Source organism: Mus caroli, unplaced genomic scaffold (genome assembly GCF_978045245.1).
Source record: "Mus caroli unplaced genomic scaffold, Mus_caroli_1 scaffold_12, whole genome shotgun sequence".
NCBI classification, from domain to species: Eukaryota; Metazoa; Chordata; class Mammalia; order Rodentia; family Muridae; genus Mus; species Mus caroli.
The window spans coordinates 18,831,008-18,855,513 of NW_028227267.1; the positions used below are offsets into that span (position 1 = coordinate 18,831,008).

The window sequence follows — 24,506 nt, forward strand, 5'->3', positions numbered from 1 at the left end:
CAGCCAGGCAGGGATGTGCACAGGACTGGGGGGTGGGGCAGGGCACCTGGGCAGGCTTGGTCCTAGGCCCAGAGGAAGGGTGACCCAATCCTGAATTCCGAAGTCCAGGTCAGTGGGACTCAGTTCAGCAGCTAGTTTGTCACGAGGTGCTGAGAACAAGGACAGAAGCAAGATTCCACCAAGGCCCTTCCAGCCTCATTAAAGTTGGAACCAGGCTGTCTCCAGTGAAGACAGTGCCAAGGTCCTGACTGTTTCTATAGGGGGTCATGGGAAATCGGTATACTTGAAGAACGGGCTTAGAGTGAGCTTTCGATCGCACTAGCTGGCTTCTTCACTGCATAACTGCTGGACTGTAGACCCACCCAGCTAGCACAGCTAACACAGGGGTAGCCCCTGCATTGTTGGGAGAGGGTCACATCTGTCTGGCCCGTTCCCATAGAACAAGTGCTGTCATGAGCCTGGAGCCCCAGAGCTCACTGGGGCAAAGGTCAGCTGGGATAGTGAAGTGAAGACACTGTCACCTAAGCCTTGCCCCAGCTCTAAAGACCTCTTCTCTCTTTGCAGTGATGGGTCATTTCCTTATGACTCTGTCCCTTGGCAGCAGAACACCAATCAGCCTCCCGGCTCCCTCTCCGTGGTCACCACGGTGTGGGGAGTGACCAACACATCCCAGAGTCAGGTAAGAACTTGTCCCATCCCCTACCATGGTCCCTCCTAGGCACAAGTGTCTCTAATTCCTCCCAAGAGTGGGGAGGGGGGTTCTCCAGAGAACCATGCCATGACAGCTCTCCTCACTGAAGACAGTCTCAGGACATCTCCAGCTGCAGACAACATCACTCCGGAGAGGGTACACAGCTATCTCAGTAGGGACACAGCTGGGTCCCTGAGGATCATCCCCCATTGTAGGGCCTTCTGGGATAGAAGAGGAAGGGTGTTTATGTGACAAGGCCATGAGTACTGTTCTGAGACCTTGTTCTCTCCAGTTGTGCAAACAAGAGGACACCCTGGGCGTTACTGACTCAGGGTTCTAAGCTAAAAACCTTTGGCCCTGAATGGTCTGGATTAGGTTTTCCTAAGATGTCACCTCTCAGTAAAGGGTGCCTTACCCTGACAAGCCCAGTTATCTTCCCAGACATGCTATTCTTGTTTCCTCTTCTTTTCTCTCTCCTCACCTCCTTCCTAACAGAGGATCCCCCTCTGCTGGACCTAGGCCAGGCAATCCTGGCAGGGAGCTGTCATGCTTCCCTGGGTCTTCATCCACAGACAACATCTGGGCCAAAGACACAGAGGTGTCATTCAGAGCAGCAGCCCAGGGCGTCCATGTCCAGACCCCTGGGCACCCCCAAGCCCTATTGTAGAGTTGGGACCGAGTAGGCTAATGTTTGTCAAAGACTGTTAGCTTGCCTCAGATCCCTCTCTGCAGCCATGGGGACCACTTGGGCTGGCTTTGTGAGCCTTGGCCTCACTCCTTCCTGGCTGACATTCTCAGTCCACTCCCTTTGATCCCTTAGGTGTTCTGGGGACTCTTCAAGCCACTCCCATGCTCCTCTCTGCTGTGTCTTCCCTGCCATGTTTCAGTCTTTGCCTTCTCACTACTCTTTCTCCATGCTGCCTCAGGTACCGAACCTTAATGACAGTCTCTCTCTCTCTCTCTCTCTCTCTCTCTCTCTCTCTCTCTCTCTCTCTCTCTCCCTCTCCAGGTCCTCGGGAACCCTATGGCCAATGCCAACAACCCTATGAATCCAGGTGGCAACCCCATGGCATCAGGCATGAGCACCAGCAACCCCGGCATCAACTCCCCACAGTTCGCAGGGCAACAGCAACAGTTCTCTACCAAAGCTGGCCCTGCACAGCCCTATATCCAGCCCAACATGTACGGCCGACCTGGCTACCCTGGTAGCGGGGGCTTTGGAGCCAGGTGAGTGACCCACCTGGGTGGTGCCCTTCTACGGCAGCGTGTTAGCCCTGCCTTCCTACCTACATCCAGGAAGGACTCTTACTTGAATGCCAGTTCCACATTACCTGGTCTAGGATATGAGGAAGTTCTACCATGTGTCTTACCAGGTTGGGGGTAGAGAGGATACTTCCTCACTTCCTTCTTAGCCGTGTATCTTTATGCTAAGACAGTGGGGTGAGCAGGCAGGACTGAAGAGCAGTGGCAGTGAGCTCCATCTGTCCAAAACTCCTTAGAAAGCTCACTGACCTGAATGAAGAAGAAATGGAGGCTAGAGTCCCCAACCTCAGATCACAGTGAAGAAGGGGCAGAAGCAGCCCAAGCCACCTTGAGCTCACTCCACCTAGCTCTCGGAGCAAAGTTGCTGGGTTTCTAGCCTCGCAGTTCAAAACAGAAGTCTCACACACCTCAATCCACATCTACAGCACACAGCACCATACAATTCTCAGGTCAGTGTTCGCTTAGAAGGTAGCCTGTGGTGACTGAGGGACAGCAGAGAAGCTATGGAAATGTCCTAGCCCCAGCAAAGGTTCAAAAAAACGAGTGGCCTTGTCATCACTAGTAGCAAGAATAGCTGCCAACCTCAGAAGTCCCAGGTCCGCTGCTGGGCCTCACACCCACAAGCTAGGTGTCTGGAATTCATGCGTAGTATAATCCTGTAGCCTTCCTCCTGGTACTGGGTACACCCCAGGGTCAGCTTACCTAATGAGTACTCTCTGACTGCTCCCTGCTTCTCCTCCACAGTTACCCTGGGGGTCCTAGTGCCCCAGCAGGCATGGGCATCCCTCCACATACTCGGCCTCCTGCTGACTTCACCCAGCCAGCGGCTGCTGCTGCAGCAGCTGCAGTAGCAGCCGCCGCCGCCACAGCCACAGCCACAGCCACAGCTACAGTGGCAGCCTTGCAAGAGACACAGAACAAGGATATAAACCAGTATGGACCGGTAAGGGTTCCTGCCCACTGGCCTGGCCTCACCCAGGCTGGGGAAATCTTGAGTGTTAATGCCACGGGTATCCTTGGAAGCCCCTTAAAAGCGTGTTGTGTGTGGGTGTGGTAGAATGGTTGGGTGAGGTGGGGTTTGGGGATATGCTATGCTCTCTGTGGGTTGGTAGCTCCCAGTGCATATGGGGGAAGAGGTACCCTATCTCGAAGTTCCTGCTTACCAAACTGTGTGCTTAAAATGACTTTGTGACTAGCTTATCCCTAATCACCTCTGAGGCCACTATTGTCCCATTAACCTATTCTGTGGATTTTACCCAGGCCTCATTGTAGATCATCTGACCTTCAAAAGGATGGGGTGGGGTGTGAAAAGGGGAACCCCATAACCCTGCAAGGCAGAAACATGGAGGAAGGGTACAGGGTGGGCAGGAAGAAGTGGGCTGGGTAAATCACACTTAGTGTATGGAGGGTGTGTCTCCATTGGCTACTGACCAAGGGCAAGGCCAGGGCTTTCAGGAAAGGGCTTCAGCCTCCATCCTCATCCGCCTCCTCTTCCTGTGTCCTCTCTGTGTCCCTCCCATCCCTGCCCACTTCCATGTCCCTGCCTGCCTCCCTGGGAATGCTGCCTGTGCCTTGGAGTGACTGCTCCCTGCCCTACCCAAACCCACCAGCTGCATTTTCCCACGAGACCTGCAGAGGGCAGTAGTGAGCCCTGGAGGACTGGGTCCTTTGAGAGCTCCTGGCTCTTAACTGCAGCCCTGTGGGAAAGTGCTGCTCTCCCTTTAGCCCCCTACCTTCCTTCCCTGCACTTTCAATGCATGTGGCATTTTATTCTTTTTTTTTTCTTCTTCTCCCGTTGAAGGTGTGTTCCTCTTTCCAGATGGGTCCCACCCAGGCGTATAACAGCCAATTCATGAACCAACCCGGGCCTCGGGGGCCTGCCTCCATGGGGGGCAGCCTGAACCCTGCCGGCATGGCAGCTGGCATGACACCCTCGGGCATGAGCGGCCCTCCCATGGGCATGAACCAGCCCCGACCACCCGGCATCAGCCCCTTTGGCACACACGGGCAAAGGATGCCCCAGCAAACCTACCCAGGCCCCCGGCCCCAGTCCCTTCCTATTCAGAGCATAAAGAGGCCATACCCGGGAGAGGTAAGTGTGACTGTGATGGGGGATGGGAGGAGAAGGGACATTGACAGAGGGACCATGGACCCAGGGACCTTGGAAAAGGCACAGTTAGACCACTTAGAGAACTTGAACTAAAGGTTGGGCTTTGGAGGCGTAGCCCCTGACTAATATCTCTGTTGTGGAAAACACCAAACAAGTCACTATACCTGAGTGTGTATGACTTTAAATCAATGGTATTCACAATCCACGCTGGTCTTTAGGATGCCTAGAGGACAGGGGCCCGTGACATTGTAAAATACCCTGCCTAGAGCAGGCAAGTGTAGAAGCAGAAACCATGGAGACTACGTACCCCTGTCCATACTCAAGATACTAATGGATGACCCTGGATGAGGACCTCAATGTAGGGAGCCACCTAGAGAGTGAGGGCTGCCACTAGTACACTAGTACAGGCTGTGTGTGTCAGGGAGGCCATCGGATGGCACACAGTATCCCTAGGGCTTACTTCCATCATATTGCTCTCCTGGGGATAGTGCCTTCTCTGGGGTCTCCTAGCAGAGGTGCCAGAGGAAACCATCCCAGTAGACGGTCCCAAGCACCGTGGAAGGTCAGGGAAAAGGGGAAATCACCAGGTCTCAGTGACACTCAGAATACAACTGAGGCCAGGATCCATGCCCAGCTGATGCGCCCCCCTCACTCCAGTGAAATGTGTCTTCGGCACACCATGATGGCCCTTCCTGGGCATGGCACCTTAGCTCTTCATCTTCTCAGATCATGTCCTTCTGGCTGGTCAAGACTGTGGCCTTCAACTTGAGCTGAAGCAGATTTCTATCCCATAAAAGCATAAGCTCTCTGTCCCCACAGGTCCCTTCAGCCGCCACTCTCACAGAGGTTGGATGATGTCATAATTGGTATAGGTGCCCTAAGCCTGAGACTCAGGAATAGGCTATAGTGATTAGGCTTCCTATACACCCAGGAGGCCAACTGAAGACCTTAGCCTCGACCTAGTGGGCACTAGGGAGAGAAACTCAAAGGCCCTTAGGCTCCTCCCAGCCCTGCCTGTCTTTGGGTTGGGGCCTTAAGCTGATGGCTTCACTCCCAGAACACAGCCCCACACAGTTGTGTCGCTAAACACCCTGTACTCTCAACCTCCTGAGAGATAGTTAGCTACACTGGGCATGCATGTCTGAGCTTCAGGCTGCTCACCTGAGATGAGGCCGCAGAAGAATTGCATATTGAAAGCCCTACATTGAAGCCAAGCCCCCTGCTTTTACTAAAGGAGTTCTCCCCAGAGCACTGCTGCTTCCCAGCTGGTCCAGGTTATAAGATGCTGGGAGCTCTGGCTTCTACCTCATGGCAGGCAGTATGTTCATCCTATGTTAGAAGTGGTACAACCTAGCCAGGCATTGGTGGTGTATGCCTTTAATCTCAGCACTTGGGAGGCAGAGGCAAGCAGATCTATGAGTTCGAGGCTAGCCTGGTCTACAGAGCAAGTTCTGAGACAACCAGAGCTATACAGAGAAATCTTGTGTCAACAAAACAAAACAACAAAAAAGGTACATCCTTAATTCAGGCTTCAATCATGTTGTCTGGTCCCCTACCACACTCCTGTAGCCTGGTGAACATGCAGGTACCAGCCACTTCACACCACTGTGAGAGTCATTGAAAGTTCCTGAACACAGCCCGATCTGATGAGCACTCTCAGGCACTTGGAGCACTCTCACCAACTAGATTTAAGCCTAGAGGATGAGACTCTTTGACAGGGAATATTCTTGAATAGACATCAAAGAACCATTGACTCTGGGACACCATGTTCTGGGTGCCTAAGTGACAGGAAGCCCTGGATCATCCACTGTTCCAGCTAGGGAAGATGGAAGGGGGTGGCACTGTCTCCTTCCTCAGTGACCTCTCTAGGAGGGGCTCTCGTGCTCCCCACTCCTCATTGGCTAGTTTTCCCACAGCTGTATAGATAGTGAGTCGGCACTGCTAAGAATGGAGCACTAGATAGATGTCTGCTCTGTATAGGACGTAGGGACAGTGCTATCCAGATCAGCCTCACTGCATGGCTTGTTAGCTCTTGGTAACAAATTCTGTGACCTGCATCTCCCTGACATGTCGGGGTGCACACGCAAACACTGGGAGAAACAAAGGAGTACTTTAGGATTGAACCCCTCAAAGACACAGCTGAGAAGCTCTGAGCATCCGTGGGGTTCCAAAAGAACAGTTTTATGGAGTGGTGGCCTATGGTCTGGACCTGCAGCATGTAATGTCCCGGGATGTCAAAGCAAGTGGAGGCTTTCAATATTCTCTGGCTCATTCTCTCCCTATGACAGGTAGAGAGGGCGTCTTGTGTGCAGGAGACCATAGATCTAAGAAGAGAAGTTGGGGAGCTGGAGAGATGGCTCGGTGGTTATTGCTCTTGCAGAGGAGCCAGGATCAGTTCCCAGGATCCATATGATGGCTCATAAGCATCCATAACTCTTGATTCCAGGATTCTGATACATTCTTCTGACCTTCACAGGCACTAGGCATGCACACAGTGCACATACAGATAATATATATGGGCCATAAAATCAGTCTTTAAAAAAAAAGCTGGGCCCCAGACCTGGTATCTGAGTACATCACATCGCCATGACAACCCCTGCCCTTTCTCCATTCCTGCAGCCCAACTATGGAAACCAGCAATATGGACCAAACAGCCAGTTCCCCACCCAGCCAGGCCAGTACCCTACCCCTAACCCCCCAAGGCCACTCACATCTCCCAACTACCCTGGACAAAGGATGCCGAGCCAACCCAGCACCGGACAGTACCCACCCCCCACAGTCAACATGGGGCAGTATTACAAGGTGAGTTCCATCTTCAGGGCACCCACATAACACACCTGCAACAGCTTTCTGATCTTCTGTGTACTCCTGAAGGAATCGAGAGGCGGGGGGCAGTCCTGACTTTCTGTCAGTGCTCAACTGTGTCTGGGCTCAGAAGAGGAGCCTTCCTCTCCTTCATTCACAGTACATGAGACAATGATGGCAGAGGAGGCACAATTCTGAAAGACAAAGCTGACCACCACTGTAATCTCGAGTCTGTTCCCCCTGCACATGTTGTATGCTTGTTGCTTATAGAATGTCTCTGTCCCTGTCTCAATGGCTGCCTAGCAGCCCATGGAAGTGATTATCTCACCCTAGCTCACCCTTCCTGTGTTCACTCCTCATTTTTCGATTTTATAATGCTGCTGTGATGAAGATCTCTGAGCCTTTAACCTTTTCCATTGCTGCAAAATGCATTCTCAGAAGGGAGAACCCCTCTGGAGTTTACCATTCAGCGTGTTTGCCATCTTTACTCAAGGGTGTTCATTTCAGCAATCCCCGTCGCTGCTGTGGAATCTGTCTACTAAATTGTTAACAGGAGTAAAGCTTGGGCCCCTCCACTTTCCACACTAGTCCTAGAGACCCCGTCTTGGTGCCTTCTTCCCCAGAATACTCATGTCTCTAGTGGAGTCAGGCCGCGGGGCTGCTCTGCTTACTCCTCTGTCTCATTTCATTTCAACAGCCAGAACAGTTTAATGGACAGAACAATACCTTCTCCTCCGGAAGCAGCTACAGCAGCTACAGCCAAGGGAGCGTCAACAGGGTGAGGGCTTAGAAAGTCCAGCTGACCTTCAGCAGGCATCAGCAGGCTTACACATCCCTTACCTTCCCACCCCAGCATCTCTGCAAGGTTTTAGGGGTCCACGGGTGGGGGAATAGCCATCTGCTGAGGCGTAGATATGCTCGGGACCTAGAGTCCACTGCTTCAATGTGTGACCAAGGACAAGCATGGGCACTACAGAAAACCAAAGACAGTGAGGAGAAAAGGGGCCCCAAACAGGGTCAAGGAATACGGACTAGAATCACAATTCGGGGAGGCCGGCTGCTCTTTCCTCCTGGTGTGGGTTAGACAAGTCCCTAGCACACTGGACCTCTGGGTCCCCTTTGACCCCTGGCTGTAGGAAGCCACAAATGTACCTAACCCTGAGGGGGTTTCAGCAGTGAGGGCTTTAATTAAGGGACAAGGTTCTTCCCAGTCCCTCCTGTCCTCCAGAAGAAGCCGGATCCTGCAGGAGAGCGTGAGTCCTCTGGTGACTCGCCTCCTGTGCTGGGAGGAGTAGCCCTTGGGTAGAACTTGTTACAGGTAGAGCATATGTCCACAGCCTGACCCATTACCTCTCAGAGTTCATAACCTATTTCTGATCTCTTTTTTTTTCCAGCCTCCCAGGCCGGTTCCTGTGGCGAATTACCCCCACTCACCCGTTCCAGGGAACCCCACTCCCCCCATGACTCCCGGGAGCAGCATACCTCCCTATCTGTCCCCCAGCCAAGATGTCAAACCACCTTTCCCACCTGATATTAAGCCAAATATGAGCGCTCTGCCACCACCCCCAGGTGAGGAGCCCATACCCCCTCTTCTTCAGTTGACCCTGGAGACCCTCAGTGGGCAGGATCAGAGGGTTCAGAAGCTAGACTGAGGTGGGAGTTATGCAGAAAAGGCAGGAGGGCTGAGAACAAGGACTCCCCAATCCCAGTGATAGTTGGTGTGGGGGCTGGACCATAGGCCTCCTTATTCCCAGCCACCAGAAGAGCATGGATCTTCAGGTACTGAGAGGCCAGTGAGAGGAATGGGATTGGAGGGTGGGGTGAACCAGCTGAGCTCGAGGAAGCCACAGGCTCCCAGCCCGAGCTTGGGCACACCACACCTTCTGTGGCGTGTGGCCCACATTTGTGTTGTCTGAGCATGCTTCCCAAAGTAGTGTCCCGTGGATGCGCAAGTCCTACTTCAGCCCCAGCACCTGTGAGGCTGGGATGCTTGCCACTCACATGCTCCTTGTTTTTGCCCAGCCAACCACAATGACGAGCTACGGCTCACATTCCCCGTGCGGGATGGCGTGGTTCTGGAGCCCTTCCGCCTGGAGCACAACCTTGCTGTCAGCAACCACGTGTTCCACCTGCGGCCCACGGTTCACCAGACGCTGATGTGGAGGTGAGGTGGCCTGCATGGTGACGTCCTACCCCAAGCTCTGGTCCTGCACAGGTGCTGGCAGCAGCTTCCTGTCGCCTCCTCAGCATCATTGACAGGGTCCTGGACTGTGCAAAGCCCTGAGAATGTCCCAGGGAACTCACAGGAGAGGGACCAAGCATCAACAGCTGGAAACAGCTGTTACCCAAGTCCTAAGTATTGGCTGGACTTTCTGGAGGGTGAGGAGGCTAGCAGAGCCCTATGAGCTGGGAAGAGGCTATCTCAAGGTGACAGGTTAGCAAAAGGGGAAAACAGCAACCCAAACATGACACATGTTGCCAGAGCTGCCAGTGTGAAGAGAAGAGGCTGCAGAGAACAGCAGAGCTAGGCTAGGTATGCTCGCCAATAAAGTGCAAGGGGGTGACCAGTGTCTGATGCTGCCCACCCATAGGGCTGTGCTCAAGTGCCTGGGCCAGGAGGCTCTGCGCATGACCTCTGAGATCTTGAAGGAGGCAATGCTTTTCTTTTTGATCTGAAGGGGAAACTGAGGCTAGAGGAATATTTTAAAGGATGTGAGCCCCCAGAACAAGAAGTGAAGCTAACACTTAAACTGAAGGCTTCTAAACTCCTCCTAGGTCTTTGGTCCTTAAGCAAGGTTCATCCAAGGCCTGGGATAGAGCCCCATCCCAGCACAGTTGCCTAGTAACCCTCCTCCTAGACTAGAAGTGGGCCTCTGCTCCCAGTGTGTTTGAATTCACCCAGCTTTAGATGATCAGTGAGCTGTTGCAGGCAAAACTAAGTGGCATTCAGGAGACAGGAGCTAAGATGTAAGGCAGGAGGCCTGAGGCTTCCGGGCACTCAAACATGGGCCAAAGATGACGCTCCTGCCTCTACCTGGAGATGGTCACAATGGGCCTTGCTACTGGTCTTGTCCCACAACATCTGTCCTTTTGTCCTTCTGAACCTGTTGTAGGGAAGAGGAGTCACTCTTAGTCGGGCAGGGCAGCCACGGCTGCGGACGTAACTGTCATATGTAGGCTATGGAGATGGAAGGGCTTTGGATGCTAGGAGGGATTTGTGCTTGCAGGGAGAATCTCCAGAATAGTGGTTCGCAGCCTGTGGGTCACAACCCTTTGGGGGTTGAGTATCAGACATCCTGCATATCAGATATTTACATTGCAGTTCATAACAGTAGCAACATTACAGTTATGAAGTAGCAACAAAAATAATGTTATGGCCAGGGGTCCCCACAACATGAGGAACTGTACTAAAGGGTCACAGCATGGCAAAGGTTGAGAACCACTGCTCCTAGGGTGAGGGAGAGGGAAAGGCTGTGGCCAAGGGGTAGGGTCCCTGGGAACGCAGGCTTGATGCCCACCCTGCCCACCCCAGGTCAGACCTGGAGCTGCAGTTCAAGTGCTACCACCATGAGGATCGACAGATGAACACCAACTGGCCAGCCTCCGTTCAGGTCAGCGTCAACGCCACACCCCTCACGATCGAGCGGGGAGACAACAAGACCTCCCACAAGCCCCTGCACCTCAAGCATGTATGCCAGCCTGGCCGGAACACCATCCAGATCACTGTCACCGCCTGCTGCTGTGTGAGTAGAGTGGCCAAATGGGAACACACCATCAGCCTCCCCCCAGTCTCCAGCAGACCCTGGGACATGGTTCTCTAGCTCCAAAGTGATCTAAGCTGCTATGCTCTGGCCATTTCTGTTAGACTCAACCACTTCCCCTCACGCTCTGCCCCTACTGGGCCTCCCCACACCTCCCTTTTATTTCTTGGTGCCATCCCCTATGCCACTGGCCATGCCAAAGCTATAATCTACTCTTGTCTCATTTGCATGAAATGTTCATATCCCCACCACCTCGCCCTATTCCAAGACCCATCTCTGCTAAATGTGGAGTTAAATGGATTTCTGTTGTCTTATAGGGATGATATATGCGCACATGTACATGTACACAGGCACACATACATATCCCCCCCAATGTGTGTAATTTAGGACCACCTCAGAACTCTCCTCTTGTCCCTAGAAATCAGAAGGTGGGACATAGGACTTCCCTGGGATATGTACAGGGACGTAAATTGCCTGCCTGATTCTGTTGCTGTCTCTGAAGGATCCAGAAGGAAACACTCTGATCCTGCCTGTCTTTTCAGAGGGGACAATACCACAGAGATTAGGCTTTTAGGCTGGGGGATGCTTCAGGAGGCTGCACAGCCATAGCATGAAGAGTAGGGATACTCGGGTCTACAAGGCTTCCTGGAGGAGGGGTGGCAGGGATAGGCTCACTTGACAAGGGCAGAAAGGACAGGAAAGCACTGAACATGCTAAGTTCTAGTCCTGTAACCTCTCAACCAGGTGACTTTGCAGTGGAAAATCCACCATCTTAGCCTGGAGCACAGTCAGTCACTCCAGAGACCCTGCCTCCCAATGCTGGACCTTGTGATTTGCAGGCCCCTCTTCCTTCTGGATACCCTCTCCTAGAGGGGCTTCGTCATGGGTCAGCCTGGGGCAGGTATGAGATCTGTAAACCTCACTGAGCTCCTTTGTTCTCTCTGCAGTCCCACCTCTTTGTGCTGCAGCTGGTACACCGGCCCTCTGTGCGCTCCGTGCTGCAGGGCCTCCTCAAGAAGCGCCTACTGCCCGCTGAGCACTGCATCACGAAAAGTGAGTTTGGGTGGGTGCGTGGGTAGGGACAGGTTGGGCGGGGCTGGCCTCAAGAGGTGGTGATGCCCAGGCTGCCAAGTTCTGGGGCACCTCTTGTGGGATGTACTATCCTCCCTACAGTTCTGTCCTTGGTGTCTCCCCCCATCCCCAGCCCCTGAACACCTCCACACAGTCTGGTTTCTATTCCCACTCTTGCAGTTAGGTGCAAAAGCGCCTAAGGGGGCTTTTTGCTGACCCAGTTAAATCAGGAGCAGCACCAGACTAAGTTTCTGCAAGCTTGGCAGAAAGTTCTTGCTCCTGTCGAGGGTAGGGTTTGTTCTTCAGAAAAGGGATCCTCCTTAGTCCTGTCTCTCTCACCTGCACATGGCATGCATGGCATGTGGGATGCAGGGGTGGGGAATCCAGGCCGTGTTTAGGAGCTGCTGAGATCCAATCCCTCAGTGGAGCACCCAGCCCTCACCCTCTGCCTCCTAACTCACAGTCAAGCGGAATTTCAGCAGTGTGGCTGCCTCCTCGGGCAACACAACTCTCAATGGGGAGGATGGCGTGGAGCAGACCGCCATCAAGGTGTCTCTGAAGTGCCCCATCACATTCCGGCGCATACAGCTGCCTGCTCGAGGCCACGATTGCAAGCATGTACAGGTGAGCAGTCCCAGGAAGTGTACCCCAGGGTCAGGCTGTGCAGAGTTAGCAGGGTGACAAGGGGCAGGCCAAGGGCCAACAGAGCCTGTTGCTGCCTGAGAGACATTGTGGCTATTGGCAGCCAGTATCACGTGCTCTCTCAGTCTTTTCTTCTCCTTCAGGCCCATCTCTGAGGCCCTGGGGAGGGGTAGTAATGCAGAAATAGACAATCAGGTATCGTAGGCCGGCAGAAAGTCCTGGCTAGACACCACAGGTTCGAGAAAGAGGCAACGTAGACTAGCAAAGACCGGTTGTGTAGGGGTTGACCAAGACAGGGTCCCACGACAGGGGTGCAAGGATGGCAGAGCCAGTTACACCATCATCGCCACACTGTGAAGCACAGTTCATCCTGAAAGCTAAGTGGCAGGCAGGACTGCCTCCCTCTGAGTTTGTAGGTACGGACATGATGCGATTGCTTTGTCTGCTACAGGCTGATAACAGAGTTACCCTGGCTCCCTGGGATGGATTAAGGGGACTACCAGAGTCCACACTGGTCCCAGCCTCAGTAAGAGGCAAAGGCAATGAGACTTGGCCTGGGGTGTTGGGTCCAAAAGGGCTTATTCGAGTTGAGGACAGGGGAGAGATCTGTGAGGGCCATGGCAGACACAGCATGGCTGTTCTGTGGAGTAAGAGAAGAGTTCTTCCCCAGCACTGAAGTCTTCCTAAGGGTCCAGAGCCACAGCAAGGCGTTTACTGGCAGTCCTGATCTTACCTATCTCTGTCTCTCACTTCTGCAGTGCTTTGACCTGGAGTCATACCTCCAACTGAATTGTGAGCGAGGGACCTGGAGGTGTCCAGTGTGCAAGTAAGCAATACCCACCTTGCAGAGCAGAGGTGCCCTCTGGCCTCTTCTTGGGCCTCTTAGCTGCTTTACCTACCCTTCAGGCAAAACCAGCCCCACAGAGGCACTGGCCTTGGATTTCACTGCTATATTGCACTCTGTGCCTCCATGTATCCACAGTGGCAGGACAGTGGAGGTGGGCGGGCTGTGTCCTGCCTCCAGGAGCAAAGACCAAGCCTCTGTTCTTCTCTTCCAGTAAAACTGCTCTGCTCGAGGGTCTGGAAGTGGATCAGTACATGTGGGGGATCCTGAACGCCATCCAACAGTAAGTGTGGCCTCGACTAGGGAGGTGCAGCCTGGCTGGAGGGAGATATAGACAGTCCTGAGTACTTTCCTGGGCAGCCACCCATCTGTAGCTTGACCTTGGGAATACCCAGACTTGGGGGCCAATATGTCTTAGATGAGACAGAATGCAGCCATGCTGGAACTCCTCTGGGGTGGGGGGCGGGGGGGGCGTGTCTTGAGGCCAGCAGCCCCAGGCTCAACCACTTGTCTTTCTAAGCCTCAATATGCTCACCTCATCAAACAAGATGGTCCTATGCACAGTTCTGACACAGGGGAGGAGTGAAGACATTGGCTAGACATTGTAAGCCTCAGCTCCTCCCCATCGCTCTCCCCCATCAGCTCCGAGTTTGAAGAGGTCACCATTGACCCCACGTGCAGCTGGCGGCCAGTACCCATCAAGTCAGACCTCCACATCAAGGATGACCCCGATGGCATCCCCTCAAAGCGGTTCAAAACCATGAGCCCCAGCCAGATGATCATGCCCAATGTCATGGAGATGATCGCCGCTCTGGGCCCTGGCCCATCTCCCTACCCCCTCCCACCTCCTCCTGGGGGCACCAGCTCCAACGACTACAGCAGCCAAGGTGTGTAATGTGATGCTGGCCAGGGAGGGAGGGAGGAAGAAGAGTATAACCGGGGTCCATTGGGGACTTGGGATCTCTGTGCTGATGATAACGGGTACAGATGAGGAAACAAAAGGCTGAGTGAGGCAGGAGAAATGGTTTGCTCATTAAGAGCACTTGTTGCTCTTGCAGAAGGGCGTAGGTTCAATTCCCAGAACCTCCATTATGACTCATAACCAACCATAGCTCCAGTTCAAGGGCATCCAGTGCTCTCTTCTGAACTCCCCCTGAAGCAGGCACACACGTGGAACCACATATATACACGAGGACAAGGCATTCCCCTCATACACAGAAAAAAAATCAATCTTAAAAATAAAAGAGAGGGCTGGTGAGATGGCTCAGCAGGTAAGAGCACCCGATTGCTCTTCCAAAGGTCCTTAGTTCAAATCCCAGCAACCACATGGTGGCTCACAACCATCCTGAACAAGATCTGACTCCCTGTTCTGGTGTGTCTGAAGACAGCTACAGTGTACTTACATGTAATAAATAAATAAATCTTAAAAAAAAAAATAAAAGAGAAAGAGAAGAGTGAACACACCCCCCAAAACAGCCCTGTGGTCACTGGACTTGGGAGAATAATGGTGGAAGCTCAGAGGTTGCACAGCCTGCTCTGCCAGATTATCAGTTCCACCCTTTAGGCTCTCCCACCCTCTAACAGAGAACACCCAGGCACTGGCGGCCTAGCCTTGGCTAACCCAGTCTGTTATCCCTTGGTCTCACTCTCGGCTATCCCAGACTTCATGCATCATCCCTGCTGCTTTCCACTCTGTTCCTAGAAAATGCATGTGTACCTTCTATCTGAGGGTGGTGGCCTTGTCACTCAGATTCATGGCCTTAGGTCTCCAAGGTGCCCAGGTGATTGATTAGTGGACCGGAGTCATTAGTTTACTGGCTGGAAAGGGCCTTTGCCAAGGGCCCCGTCATCCCAGCATTCTGAGTCTCCCTGTCTCATCATCACCATCAGGTGTGAGATGGAAAGGCTGGGTTATCATCTAGAGCCTGGTGGCTAGACCCCTTTCTGCCCTTCTGGAACAGTAGAGCAGCACACACATCTGGAATGGGGTTGGGGACTTGACTTTAGCACACACCTGGAGTGCCCCAGTCTATCAGATAAGGGCATGACTGCCCCATCCTGTAGCCCAAAGCAAATGCTTCAGGAGCCTTGCCTTTGGGCATTTATACTATCAGCTGAGGTGGCCACCTTCCCACAGGTTGACCTCTCCCCATCCCCATCTTATTCCCATCCCAGGAAACAACTACCAGGGTCATGGTAACTTTGACTTCCCCCATGGGAATCCCGGAGGGACATCCATGAACGACTTCATGCACGGTCCCCCCCAGCTCTCGCACCCACCGGACATGCCCAACAACATGGCCGCCCTCGAGAAACCCCTCAGTCACCCCATGCAGGAAACTGTGAGTACCTTCAGCTTGTACCTCAACCTTCCGATTTGCCCATGCTGCCTACCAGCCTCATTGGGCTGGCTGGGGCAGAGGGCTTTCCCTCGGGTTCTTTGTGGTGTGAGTCCTCTGATTCCCTCCTCAGTGAAAAGAAAAACTAAGAATTAGACTCAGGGGCTCAGATGGGGAGAGGCTGACAGGGTTGCTCTATACCTGTCAACTTGGCTGTTTTATTGAGGGCATTGGAGTCTCTTAAGTGAAGAAGAAAGCTCCAGGCTGCCCCCTGCATCCACATGTGCCCACTTTGAGCTCCACCTATGCTCTGCCACTGATTCCTGTGGCTCCAGCCTCCTGAAATTGGCTCCCATGCCCAGGAACTTAGTCTCTGGGGATCTAAATCTTCACCAGGGTCTCACCACCACCACCTGTAAAAAGGCGGTCCCAGGATATCTGGCCTCCCTGAGGGCTTGTCTGCCTTCCTTGTCTCCCACTTATTGGCATGTCCCACAAGACTGGGACACCTCTGTGGAGTAAGATGCCCAGAATTAATCACTATCTGTCCCTTCCTGTGGCTCAGCAAACAGTGGCAAGAGACCTGGCCATCCTCTTGAGCCCTCCTGTGTTTGAATGCTCAACTGTTATGCTCTGTGTAGCATAGCAGATGCCCCTTGGGTCGGGATGAATGGGCACATCGGGTCTTGTGCTCACAAAGCACACCGAGCCGAGATGGAAGAGGAGCAGTGGGGGTTGGGACGCTGAGATTCATGTCGGTCTCTCACCTTGGAGGGAAGGGGCACAGATAAGAAGGTGAGCCAGAAAAGGTCCAGAGTTTCCTCTGTGCCTAGTAATGGGGTTGGAGGCTTCTCATCTTCTCTTACATCCCCGATTTCCCACCAAGAATGAGTACAATGCCTGGCGACACAGCTCCCTTGGGTAGGAGGCTTCTGCAGAACTGCCTAAGCAAACAGGACTAGGTACACATGTGTGATCTCAAAACTCAGAGGTAGAGGAAGGCGTGTCCAAAGTCAGAGTCATTCCCTGGCTACATAGCAAGTTTAAGGTCAGCCTTGCGGTACTCGAGAACCTACCTCAAAGAAAACATGACATGCATGAAGAGAAAGAAAAGTACATATAGACTCCGACTTTGAACTTTTCAACTTGGAGCCACTGCTCTCCTCCTCTAAGCTCACTAGGACCTCGGCCTAACACAGCTGATGTCACCGACATCACCCCTCACACACTGTATACCCCAAGTCCTCATACCCACAAATCCTGAAAGATGCCACATAGAGAAAGCCATATGCTCTCTTACCAGCCAAGCTATTTGCTTCCTGGTTCATCTTCTACCTGAATCAAGCTCAGATCTCCCCCCAGAATTCCACAAAGGCGTGCCTGCTTTCTCAGCTTTCATCTCACTGAAAGCAACCAGGCCTAGCTACGCATTGTATCACATGGGGAGACAACCCCCAGGTCTATTCTTGGTGTATCTACCTTGTTGTATCTAGAAGCAGCTGGCCCTGGCTGAGCAGATGGCTGGAGGGTTTTTGTGTAGTCCAGGATTCTCTAGAAGGTTCTAGCCAAGCGCTGGTTTGCCCAAGAGTTCTCCCAGCACTAGGCAGCAGATTGGCAGACACAACAGCAGTACTTCTAGCTCTGAGACACTCTTGTTGAGGTCTAGGGGAGAAGCTATATCATAGGATCTGTGATGTCTGTCCTGAGCTGAGCTGGTCATGAGAGTGTGGAGTCCCTCCCTGTTTCCTCTGGGTGGGTGTCATGGGACATCTGCTGCTGTGAGCTAAGTGGGCACCCTCAGCTGGCCTCTTACCACTATGTGGCCTTGACTTCCAGCCACTTTATATCATGCCACATGAGGGTCACTGGAAGAATACTGTAATACTGGTGTCACACTGGAGCCCTGCACCCTGCAAAGAAAGGGCACACCAGGACTTTTGGTAGAGACCAGATCAAAACAGACTTGGGGAAGAGCTTTTAGCAGAAATGGAAAGAAGAACTGGGGTCTGGGAGATCAAGGCTGGCGTGATCGCTACTCGCCAACCCGGCATGAAGAACCCAGAAATGGAGATGGGGCAGGGATGAAAATCATCTGAGACCAAGGAAGCATTCGGTCCCCAAAATGAGATTCTTGGCAGTATGTAAGAGGGTGCTGGTGGCCCTGTTCAAAAGTATAGAGCAGGCTGAGGCCTTCGCCGGACATATACAGAGCTGCTTCAGGCCTTCTGCTTTGGAGGGTCTGCTGAGACCAGCAAACAGCATTCACCAGGCACATACTTATAAAATCCCCTTACACCCACCTACCCACAACAGCACGGAGTAAGTTAAACGGATGGAATTCCCTAGCTAACCTTTAGAGCTGTCCCTCCATGTTCCTTGCCACCCCCACCATGAAGCCCATTTCTAATCAAGGAGAAGGCAGTAGTACCCAGAAATGCCCCTGGCCAGCCAGGTTTTCTCCCTCGTCTGCCATTTTGACAGCCGATGAGTTTCATCCAGAAGGAAACAGGCCGAGCACCTGTCTCCTCTTTACCGCCAGCCAGGGGAGCTGCACGCCTGCTCGTGCTGTGTCCACGCCTGCTCTGCACTGCCCTGGTCCTCGGGGGAGGGCCCTGCACCACGCTGCCAGCAGCTACCGCTTCCCAGAAACACGTCCATTTGCTTGTCCATTCTGGCCTCGCTGTTGTTTGTTGTGACAGTGTCGGGGTGGGAGGCTCTCTGGCCTGTGCCGGCTCGAGGCCCTTCCTAGGCTTTGTGAAGGCCTTCTCCACTTGTCCCTTCACAGCCTTCCTGGTTGTTGGTTTCTGGAGAGGACGATTTGTTTGTTTTTTCTACCCCGCCCTTCAACAGCGGATCATTGTTCTCTGTGAGGGGTGCCCTCGTTTTGGGGTCCGTTACTTCCTGGTTTGTTCGGTTTTCATTTTCTCCAGGCATCCCGTCGTTGTGCCTCGTCACCTCACCTCTCTTTTCTCCTGCTCTCTCCTCCTCCACAGATGCCCCACGCTGGCAGTTCTGACCAGCCCCATCCCTCCATACAACAAGGTTTGCACGTACCACACCCCAGCAGCCAGGCAGGGCCTCCATTACATCACAGTGGGGCTCCTCCTCCTTCCCAGCCTCCCCGGCAGCCACCACAGGCCGCTCCCGGCAACCATCCACACAGCGACCTGACCTTTAACCCCTCCTCAGCCTTAGAGGGTCAGGCCGGAGCACAGGGAGCATCCGACATGCCGGAACCTTCACTGGATGTAAGTTGGGGTCACCACACACCTTGGTCTGGGGCCAGGCTCGGCACCGTGACCTTCCCAAAAGAAGGGGGGTACTTAAGGGCTCAAGGCCCCGGGTGGAAAGGTGGGTGGGTGGTGGATGGGCCCCAGCCAGTCTCCCCTGACTCTAGCACTAGGAAGCCCCATATGGGGGTGTGTCATGCAAGCCCCACCCCTACCCATCAGCCCCTTGGCCCGATAGCCCTGTTCCTCAGTCCTACCCACCTTCTACGTAAGCCCTTGACGAATCCCTCCAGTCAGAGCCTTGGAGATAGTGCACGAGGGTCCTTGCCCTTCTTCCCATCCCCTCCCTCACACCCCCATGTCAAGCTTGCTATTTCTGTATCTACCTTCTGGCCTGGGCAGGGGAAGAGCTAAGAATGACACCCCACCCACCATCGTCTTGCTGGTCTTGTCTGCTTGCGGTTTCCCTGTCCGTGTGTCTCCATTCCCTGCTTCCGCTTGCTCCATTGCTCACTCCAAGAAGTCTCCATGTGGGATGGCAGAAGATGATGGGGGTTGGACATGACTCAAGGGAGACAGGGTCAAACTAGGCAACTGAGACTCAAGCATCTCCCATTCCAAGACCTCCGTAGTGTAGAAGGCGGGGTGGTGGGCATCACAGAAAGATTGGGAGTGGACACTTTCCCCTCCTACCCTCGTCAGGAGCTGGAAGCTGTAGCCAGCCCCCATCCCTAGGTACTGAACTCCTGACCCTGCTATCACCACCCACCACGGTGGCATCAAAGAGCTCTTGGCAGGGAGAACTGCGGTGCTGTCTAAAGTTTGCAGATGTCTTGGTTTCTCACCCAACTCTCCTTCCTTAGCCGGACTGAGGGATTCTTCTAGATTCAGGAGCTCCTCTGCCCCTGTGTGACATACATACTTCAAGGGTGTCACATGGGGAGTGGGGGCAGGGGAGCACAGGGACAGGACAGTATGGCCAGCCACCAATTCACTAAGATTGCAGGAGAGTCGTCTCGGGCACCGTGGGGACCATCTGGTCTTCCCACGGCCTGCCTTGTGGTCATGGATGAAAACCGATGGCTTATACCAGCAGGCTGTGTGACCCAAAGTTGCTCTTGGCAGGGTCTGAGAGGACAGAGGAGCAATCCAAAGGGATCCAGCCCTTGATCTGCCATGGGGCTGACACTGAGAGGAGGGGGTCAGCCCAGTGGGTCTCCCCGGCCTTGGCATTTGTTGAGTGTGGGTATGCCTGCCCCCAGCTGAGATGCAGTGGTCTTGGGGACAGCCGGCAGGCCCATACTTGACACTGTTAGTTTTCTGTCTTTGAGGTAGAACTCCAGGAGGCAAGCGGAAGGGAGTGAGAAGGCCAGAGAGAGCCCTCACTCCTTCTGGAGCACCCTCAGACACCTCAACGAGGCTTCTTCTTTTCTAGCTACTGCCGGAACTCACAAACCCAGATGAGCTTCTCTCCTACCTGGACCCCCCCGACCTCCCAAGCAATAGCAACGATGACCTCCTGTCTCTCTTTGAGAACAACTGAAGGCCACTCTCCACTGGGGCCATCCCTCCCCACTCTGCCTCCTACCCCAGCTATCCCACATCCTTTTCCTCCCAGGAGCCCATGCTCAGGCCTCCCACACCAGGACCTCAGGCTGAGAGCTGAGCAGAGCACACTAGGCAGGGAAAGCCATGTGGGTCTCCAGTCCTGTTTGCCTGAATGCTCCGGGATCTGTGCCTAGAGCAAGCCTGAAGACGGCCCCTGGAAGACAAACCCAAGCTGAGGGAATCCAGGCCCAGCAAGAGACATGCCAATGGCGACTGTAGGTCCCTCCATGTGTGCTGACTCCAGACGACTGACCTTCCAGTGTCCCAAAGTTCTTCCATGTTTTTAAACCTTATCCCCGCCTCTTGGCCCAGAGCCTCCTTCAGATGACTGGAACCCGAGAGAAGCCTGTGCTTCGGCCCCCAGGCCAGGGTAGTGGACAAGCCTTGGAGGAGTGGTGACAGTTTGCAGCAGTGAGGAAGGACACACACACACACACACACACACACACCACAGAAAAGCACAACCCTCTGGGGAGGAGACCATCCCTCAGGGCCAGGGGTCGTGGCTTTGGCCTCTGACTTCTAAGCCAAGATGCCCTGTAAACACTCTCTCAGTAGAACAAGGACAGAGTGCTGTGTCTGAGAGAGCATGCCACACCTTGTAGGGACTGGCAGGAAACAGGTCAGGGCCTTCTCAGGAGCCAAAACAATGCAGAGGAGGGCTCCTTCACTCAGACCAGGGCCATGCCTTGCAGGGAGCAGAGAGCGAGCATGTGCACCACACCAAAGGGGGCCCTCCGTTAGAGGCCAGGGGACAATGCCAGCCAGAGCCCCACAGAAGCAGCCAGGGCCTTGCAGCTTTGCCCCAAGCCAATCCCTGCTTTTAAATGACCCGAAGCAAGGAGCTCTGAAGTCACAGAAGGAAAGGAACATTGCATCTGGACAGCAAGCAAGCCATTTCCCCCGTGTTCTCTTTCCTTCCTCCTACCCATACTTCCTTCTCTGAAACTGTTCCATGGGACCCACTTCCCTCTGGGTTCTCCTTTCCCCAGACAGCTGTAGGGACACATGGTAGGGAAGCAGCATGGGCCCCCGGGGAAACGACTCCACAGCAGGGCCTTCATGGATCTCCAAGTCTCTCAGTCTGGTCCAGCAGGTTCTCTGCTCAAAGCTGCCTGTCTCCAGCGCAGACCTTTGCTGGGTGCACCAGAGCATCTCAGCAGGCAGGTGTTTTGTGGCATTTATGGCCTGTCACTCCCTGTATTTCTCCCTCCACCCAGAGCTCGCTCCACACTCCTGCTCACCCAGCAAGTGCAGCCTCTGGCCCTCCTCTGCTTTTTCACTCCATCCAGCTTAGAGTCCCCTGCTGACTTGTCATTCGCCTCCTTTGTGCCAGGCTGGTCTGTGTCCCCCTGAGCCTCATGGCCTACGGTGATGCCCGTGGTGATGCCAGGTTGTCCACTCACATGAGTCCCATCTGTAAATTCTTTGCTCCCTTCTCCTATGCTGCCACCCAAGGCCCTCTCCTGCCTCCTGTCCACTGCCAGCGTCCTCATTTGTCATCGGTCATTAGCCTCCCTCTGTGCTCCCTGGCACTCTTAATATAGATTGAACCAGAAAGGTGACCCCTAGCTGTTGACTTATTGTCACCCTAAAAAAAAAAAAAAAGGCACAAGGAAAGCTGCCACCTCCCCACCCCTGTTCTTCCTTTGTCCTGTTGTTAAGGTTTTTTCAAGCAGTGTGTTCAGTATGCAAATCAATTATTTTAAGAATCGCTTTTGTAAATATCTTTGTGAATATTTTAGTATTGTCTTTGATAATATTCAACATTTTCATGACCTGGTTATAGCCTTTGCTGGTGTTTTTAAAATATCTTGACTCAGTGACAAAACCCGAGTCCTTTTTTAAAAAAACAAAAACAAACAACAAAAACAAACAAAAATCAACCAGGGCTATTTGTACAGATGAGAGAGGAGCAGAAGAGGCGGCTGTGCTCAAGTTGAGAGACCAGGCAACCCACTGTTGAGAACCACTCTCAGTCAGCTGGTAGGGACAACATTACACCAGGTACCCCGTGGCTATCCCTACCCAGTGTCTGTGTCCTGGCACAGAGCCGTGCTCTGTCGGACTGTACGGATTGTTCAGCTTCAGACTGACAAATGCCTTTCTCACAAGTTCCTGCTTCTTGCCGTGATACTGTGCCCCAGAACAGCCTGGGGTCCCTGCTAGTTCCTGTCAAGGCATGCCCAGGTTCTCCACAGCTTTCCAGTGCAAAAGGCCTAGACACTCCCTGTAGCCCAGCCTCTCTGGTCATCTCTCGGTTCACACCTGAGGCTGATTTCCTAAGGCTCCCCACCAGCAAGTTCACCTGAAGCCCACACTCCGGAAATGTCTCCTTCCAAGAGAAATGTTGGAGCCGATCCAGGGTTTGAGAGAGCTACAAAGACATTGGGGGCTGGAACCATGCCTTGGTAGTGACAGACGCAGGTAAAGGTGACATCCATTAACAGAGGCAGGCCTAGGCTCTGGAAAGATCCTCAGTCCTTTCTGACAACAACTTGGAGCCATAGTAACCTCCGAAATGAGGTCTCAGCAAGCCACTTTACCACAACGAGCAACCCACCCATAGGCACGTACCAGCCGCCACTCAGCTAAGCGGCTGGACTGGGAGAGAGCATGCGCAGATGGGAAAGGCCCCCGCCCCCCCGCACAGGCGATCACCCTCATCTTCTTGGTTTGAAGCTTTATTCATGTCTCACGTATCCTGTAGCCATTTTATTTTTTAAAAGATTCCTAATACTTTCTCCCTAACGGAAGCCCTAAATCCCAGAGAGCTACAGGTCTGCTCCCCATGGGCCCTCGGGCCTGACCAATCCAGACAAGGCAGTGAGCAGCAGCGACTCAAGGGACGTATGTACATATGTAAATGAGAAATAGACATGTCAACAAGATACATTCATTTCTCCCGGAATGTGTATTGTTTTTATTTTACAAAACAGAAAAACAACAAAAGGCTTGGAACTCCTTCATTCTACGTGGAATACTAGATCCCGTTTGTTAGCCTTCGTGACTCCGTCCTTGTCTCCTGTAATATACTGACCCTGTGTGCAGAGGCGTTTCTGTTCCCTTTTGTTTTTATTTTTACCTACATGTACTATTTACCTTCTGTGTCCTGGCCCTGCCACCTGTGTATTTTTAGGGTGCTATGGAAACAATGAAGAGAAACGGGGATTTCAGAAGAAAATTGTAACCAAATTCATATACTTTGTATAAGTTTTTGATATCATGATCACAGGTGATTCACACGTACACACATCCACACCCACACGTGCAGCCTGAAGTGACGTCCACAGAACCCGCCCTTGTCTTTGTACATCGTATGTACACTGCAATCATTTCATACTTTTGACTGGTCAGAAAAAAAAAAAACTAATTGTGATTTCTAGTCTTGCAAAGCTGTATGCAGTTAGATGATGTGACCTCTAATATTTATCTAATAAATATGTATTCAGATGAAACCTGTATATTAGGTGTTCATGTGGTTATTTTGTATTTAAAGATCAAATTATTTGATTATTGCTAGACATTTCTATACTCTGTTGTAACACTGAGGTATCTCATTTGCTCATGTTAATTTTTTTCTAAATAAATGGACAAAAAATGAAGGTTCTGGTGAGTTAGCTGTTTTATGGGTGTTAAGGACTGGTCTGAGGGAACGGCCTTTGGTTGTTTTGTTTTAAGATTTATTAAGTTTACAGCATTCTGCCTGCACATATGCCTTAAGGCCAGAAGAGGGCACCAGATCTCATTATAGATGTTTGTGAGCCACCATGTGGTTGCTGGGACTTGAACTCAGGACCTCTGGAAGAGCAGACAGTACTCTTAACTTCTGAGCCCTCTCTCCAGGCTTTGGTTTTTAAACCACCACCCTATCCTGCTGGTCTGTGCACACACAGAAACAATGGAGTGGTCTGGGTGTTGATGTGGAAGAATTCTGCCCTGGTGTCCCCAGATGAGATCCTGAAACCCATGTGACTGTGAACAGCTCTGGGCATCTGTCCCTCTTGGTGAGGAGCGATATCTCTTGTTGATGGCTTGTGGGACAAAGTTCTGTGATGACTGGCTAAATATAGGACCCTCAACAGGACCAAGTCCTGGAGGGGCGCTGAGTCCTTAGGCCATCTGTGACTCAGGCTAATAGC

General features: G+C 52.8%; 1 protein-coding gene across 9 annotated transcripts in view; it reads left to right on the top strand.

The window, feature by feature from the left end:
* The window catches only part of Zmiz1 (zinc finger MIZ-type containing 1), a 207,182-nt gene extending 183,354 nt beyond the window's left edge, over positions 1-23,828 (top strand). For 7 of the 9 annotated variants that reach the window (XM_085828427.1, XM_021182703.3, XM_029468725.2 and 4 more), the window contains 17 exons: positions 565-679; positions 1,701-1,918; positions 2,699-2,897; positions 3,756-4,046; positions 6,684-6,866; positions 7,567-7,647; positions 8,264-8,438; positions 8,892-9,033; positions 10,402-10,612; positions 11,578-11,683; positions 12,165-12,325; positions 13,102-13,169; positions 13,402-13,470; positions 13,830-14,074; positions 15,363-15,529; positions 18,520-18,774; positions 20,192-23,828. In XM_085828427.1, the coding sequence (XP_085684553.1) occupies positions 565-679; positions 1,701-1,918; positions 2,699-2,897; positions 3,756-4,046; positions 6,684-6,866; positions 7,567-7,647; positions 8,264-8,438; positions 8,892-9,033; positions 10,402-10,612; positions 11,578-11,683; positions 12,165-12,325; positions 13,102-13,169; positions 13,402-13,470; positions 13,830-14,074; positions 15,363-15,529; positions 18,520-18,774; positions 20,192-20,299 (2,794 nt within the window). In that variant the 3' untranslated portion in view covers positions 20,300-23,828. The remainder of the gene's footprint in view (positions 1-564; positions 680-1,700; positions 1,919-2,698; positions 2,898-3,755; positions 4,047-6,683; positions 6,867-7,566; positions 7,648-8,263; positions 8,439-8,891; positions 9,034-10,401; positions 10,613-11,577; positions 11,684-12,164; positions 12,326-13,101; positions 13,170-13,401; positions 13,471-13,829; positions 14,075-15,362; positions 15,530-18,519; positions 18,775-20,191) is intronic. The other 2 variants (XM_021182704.3, XM_029468727.2) reach the window with 2 other exon arrangements.
* The last annotated feature ends 678 nt before the right edge of the window (positions 23,829-24,506 follow it).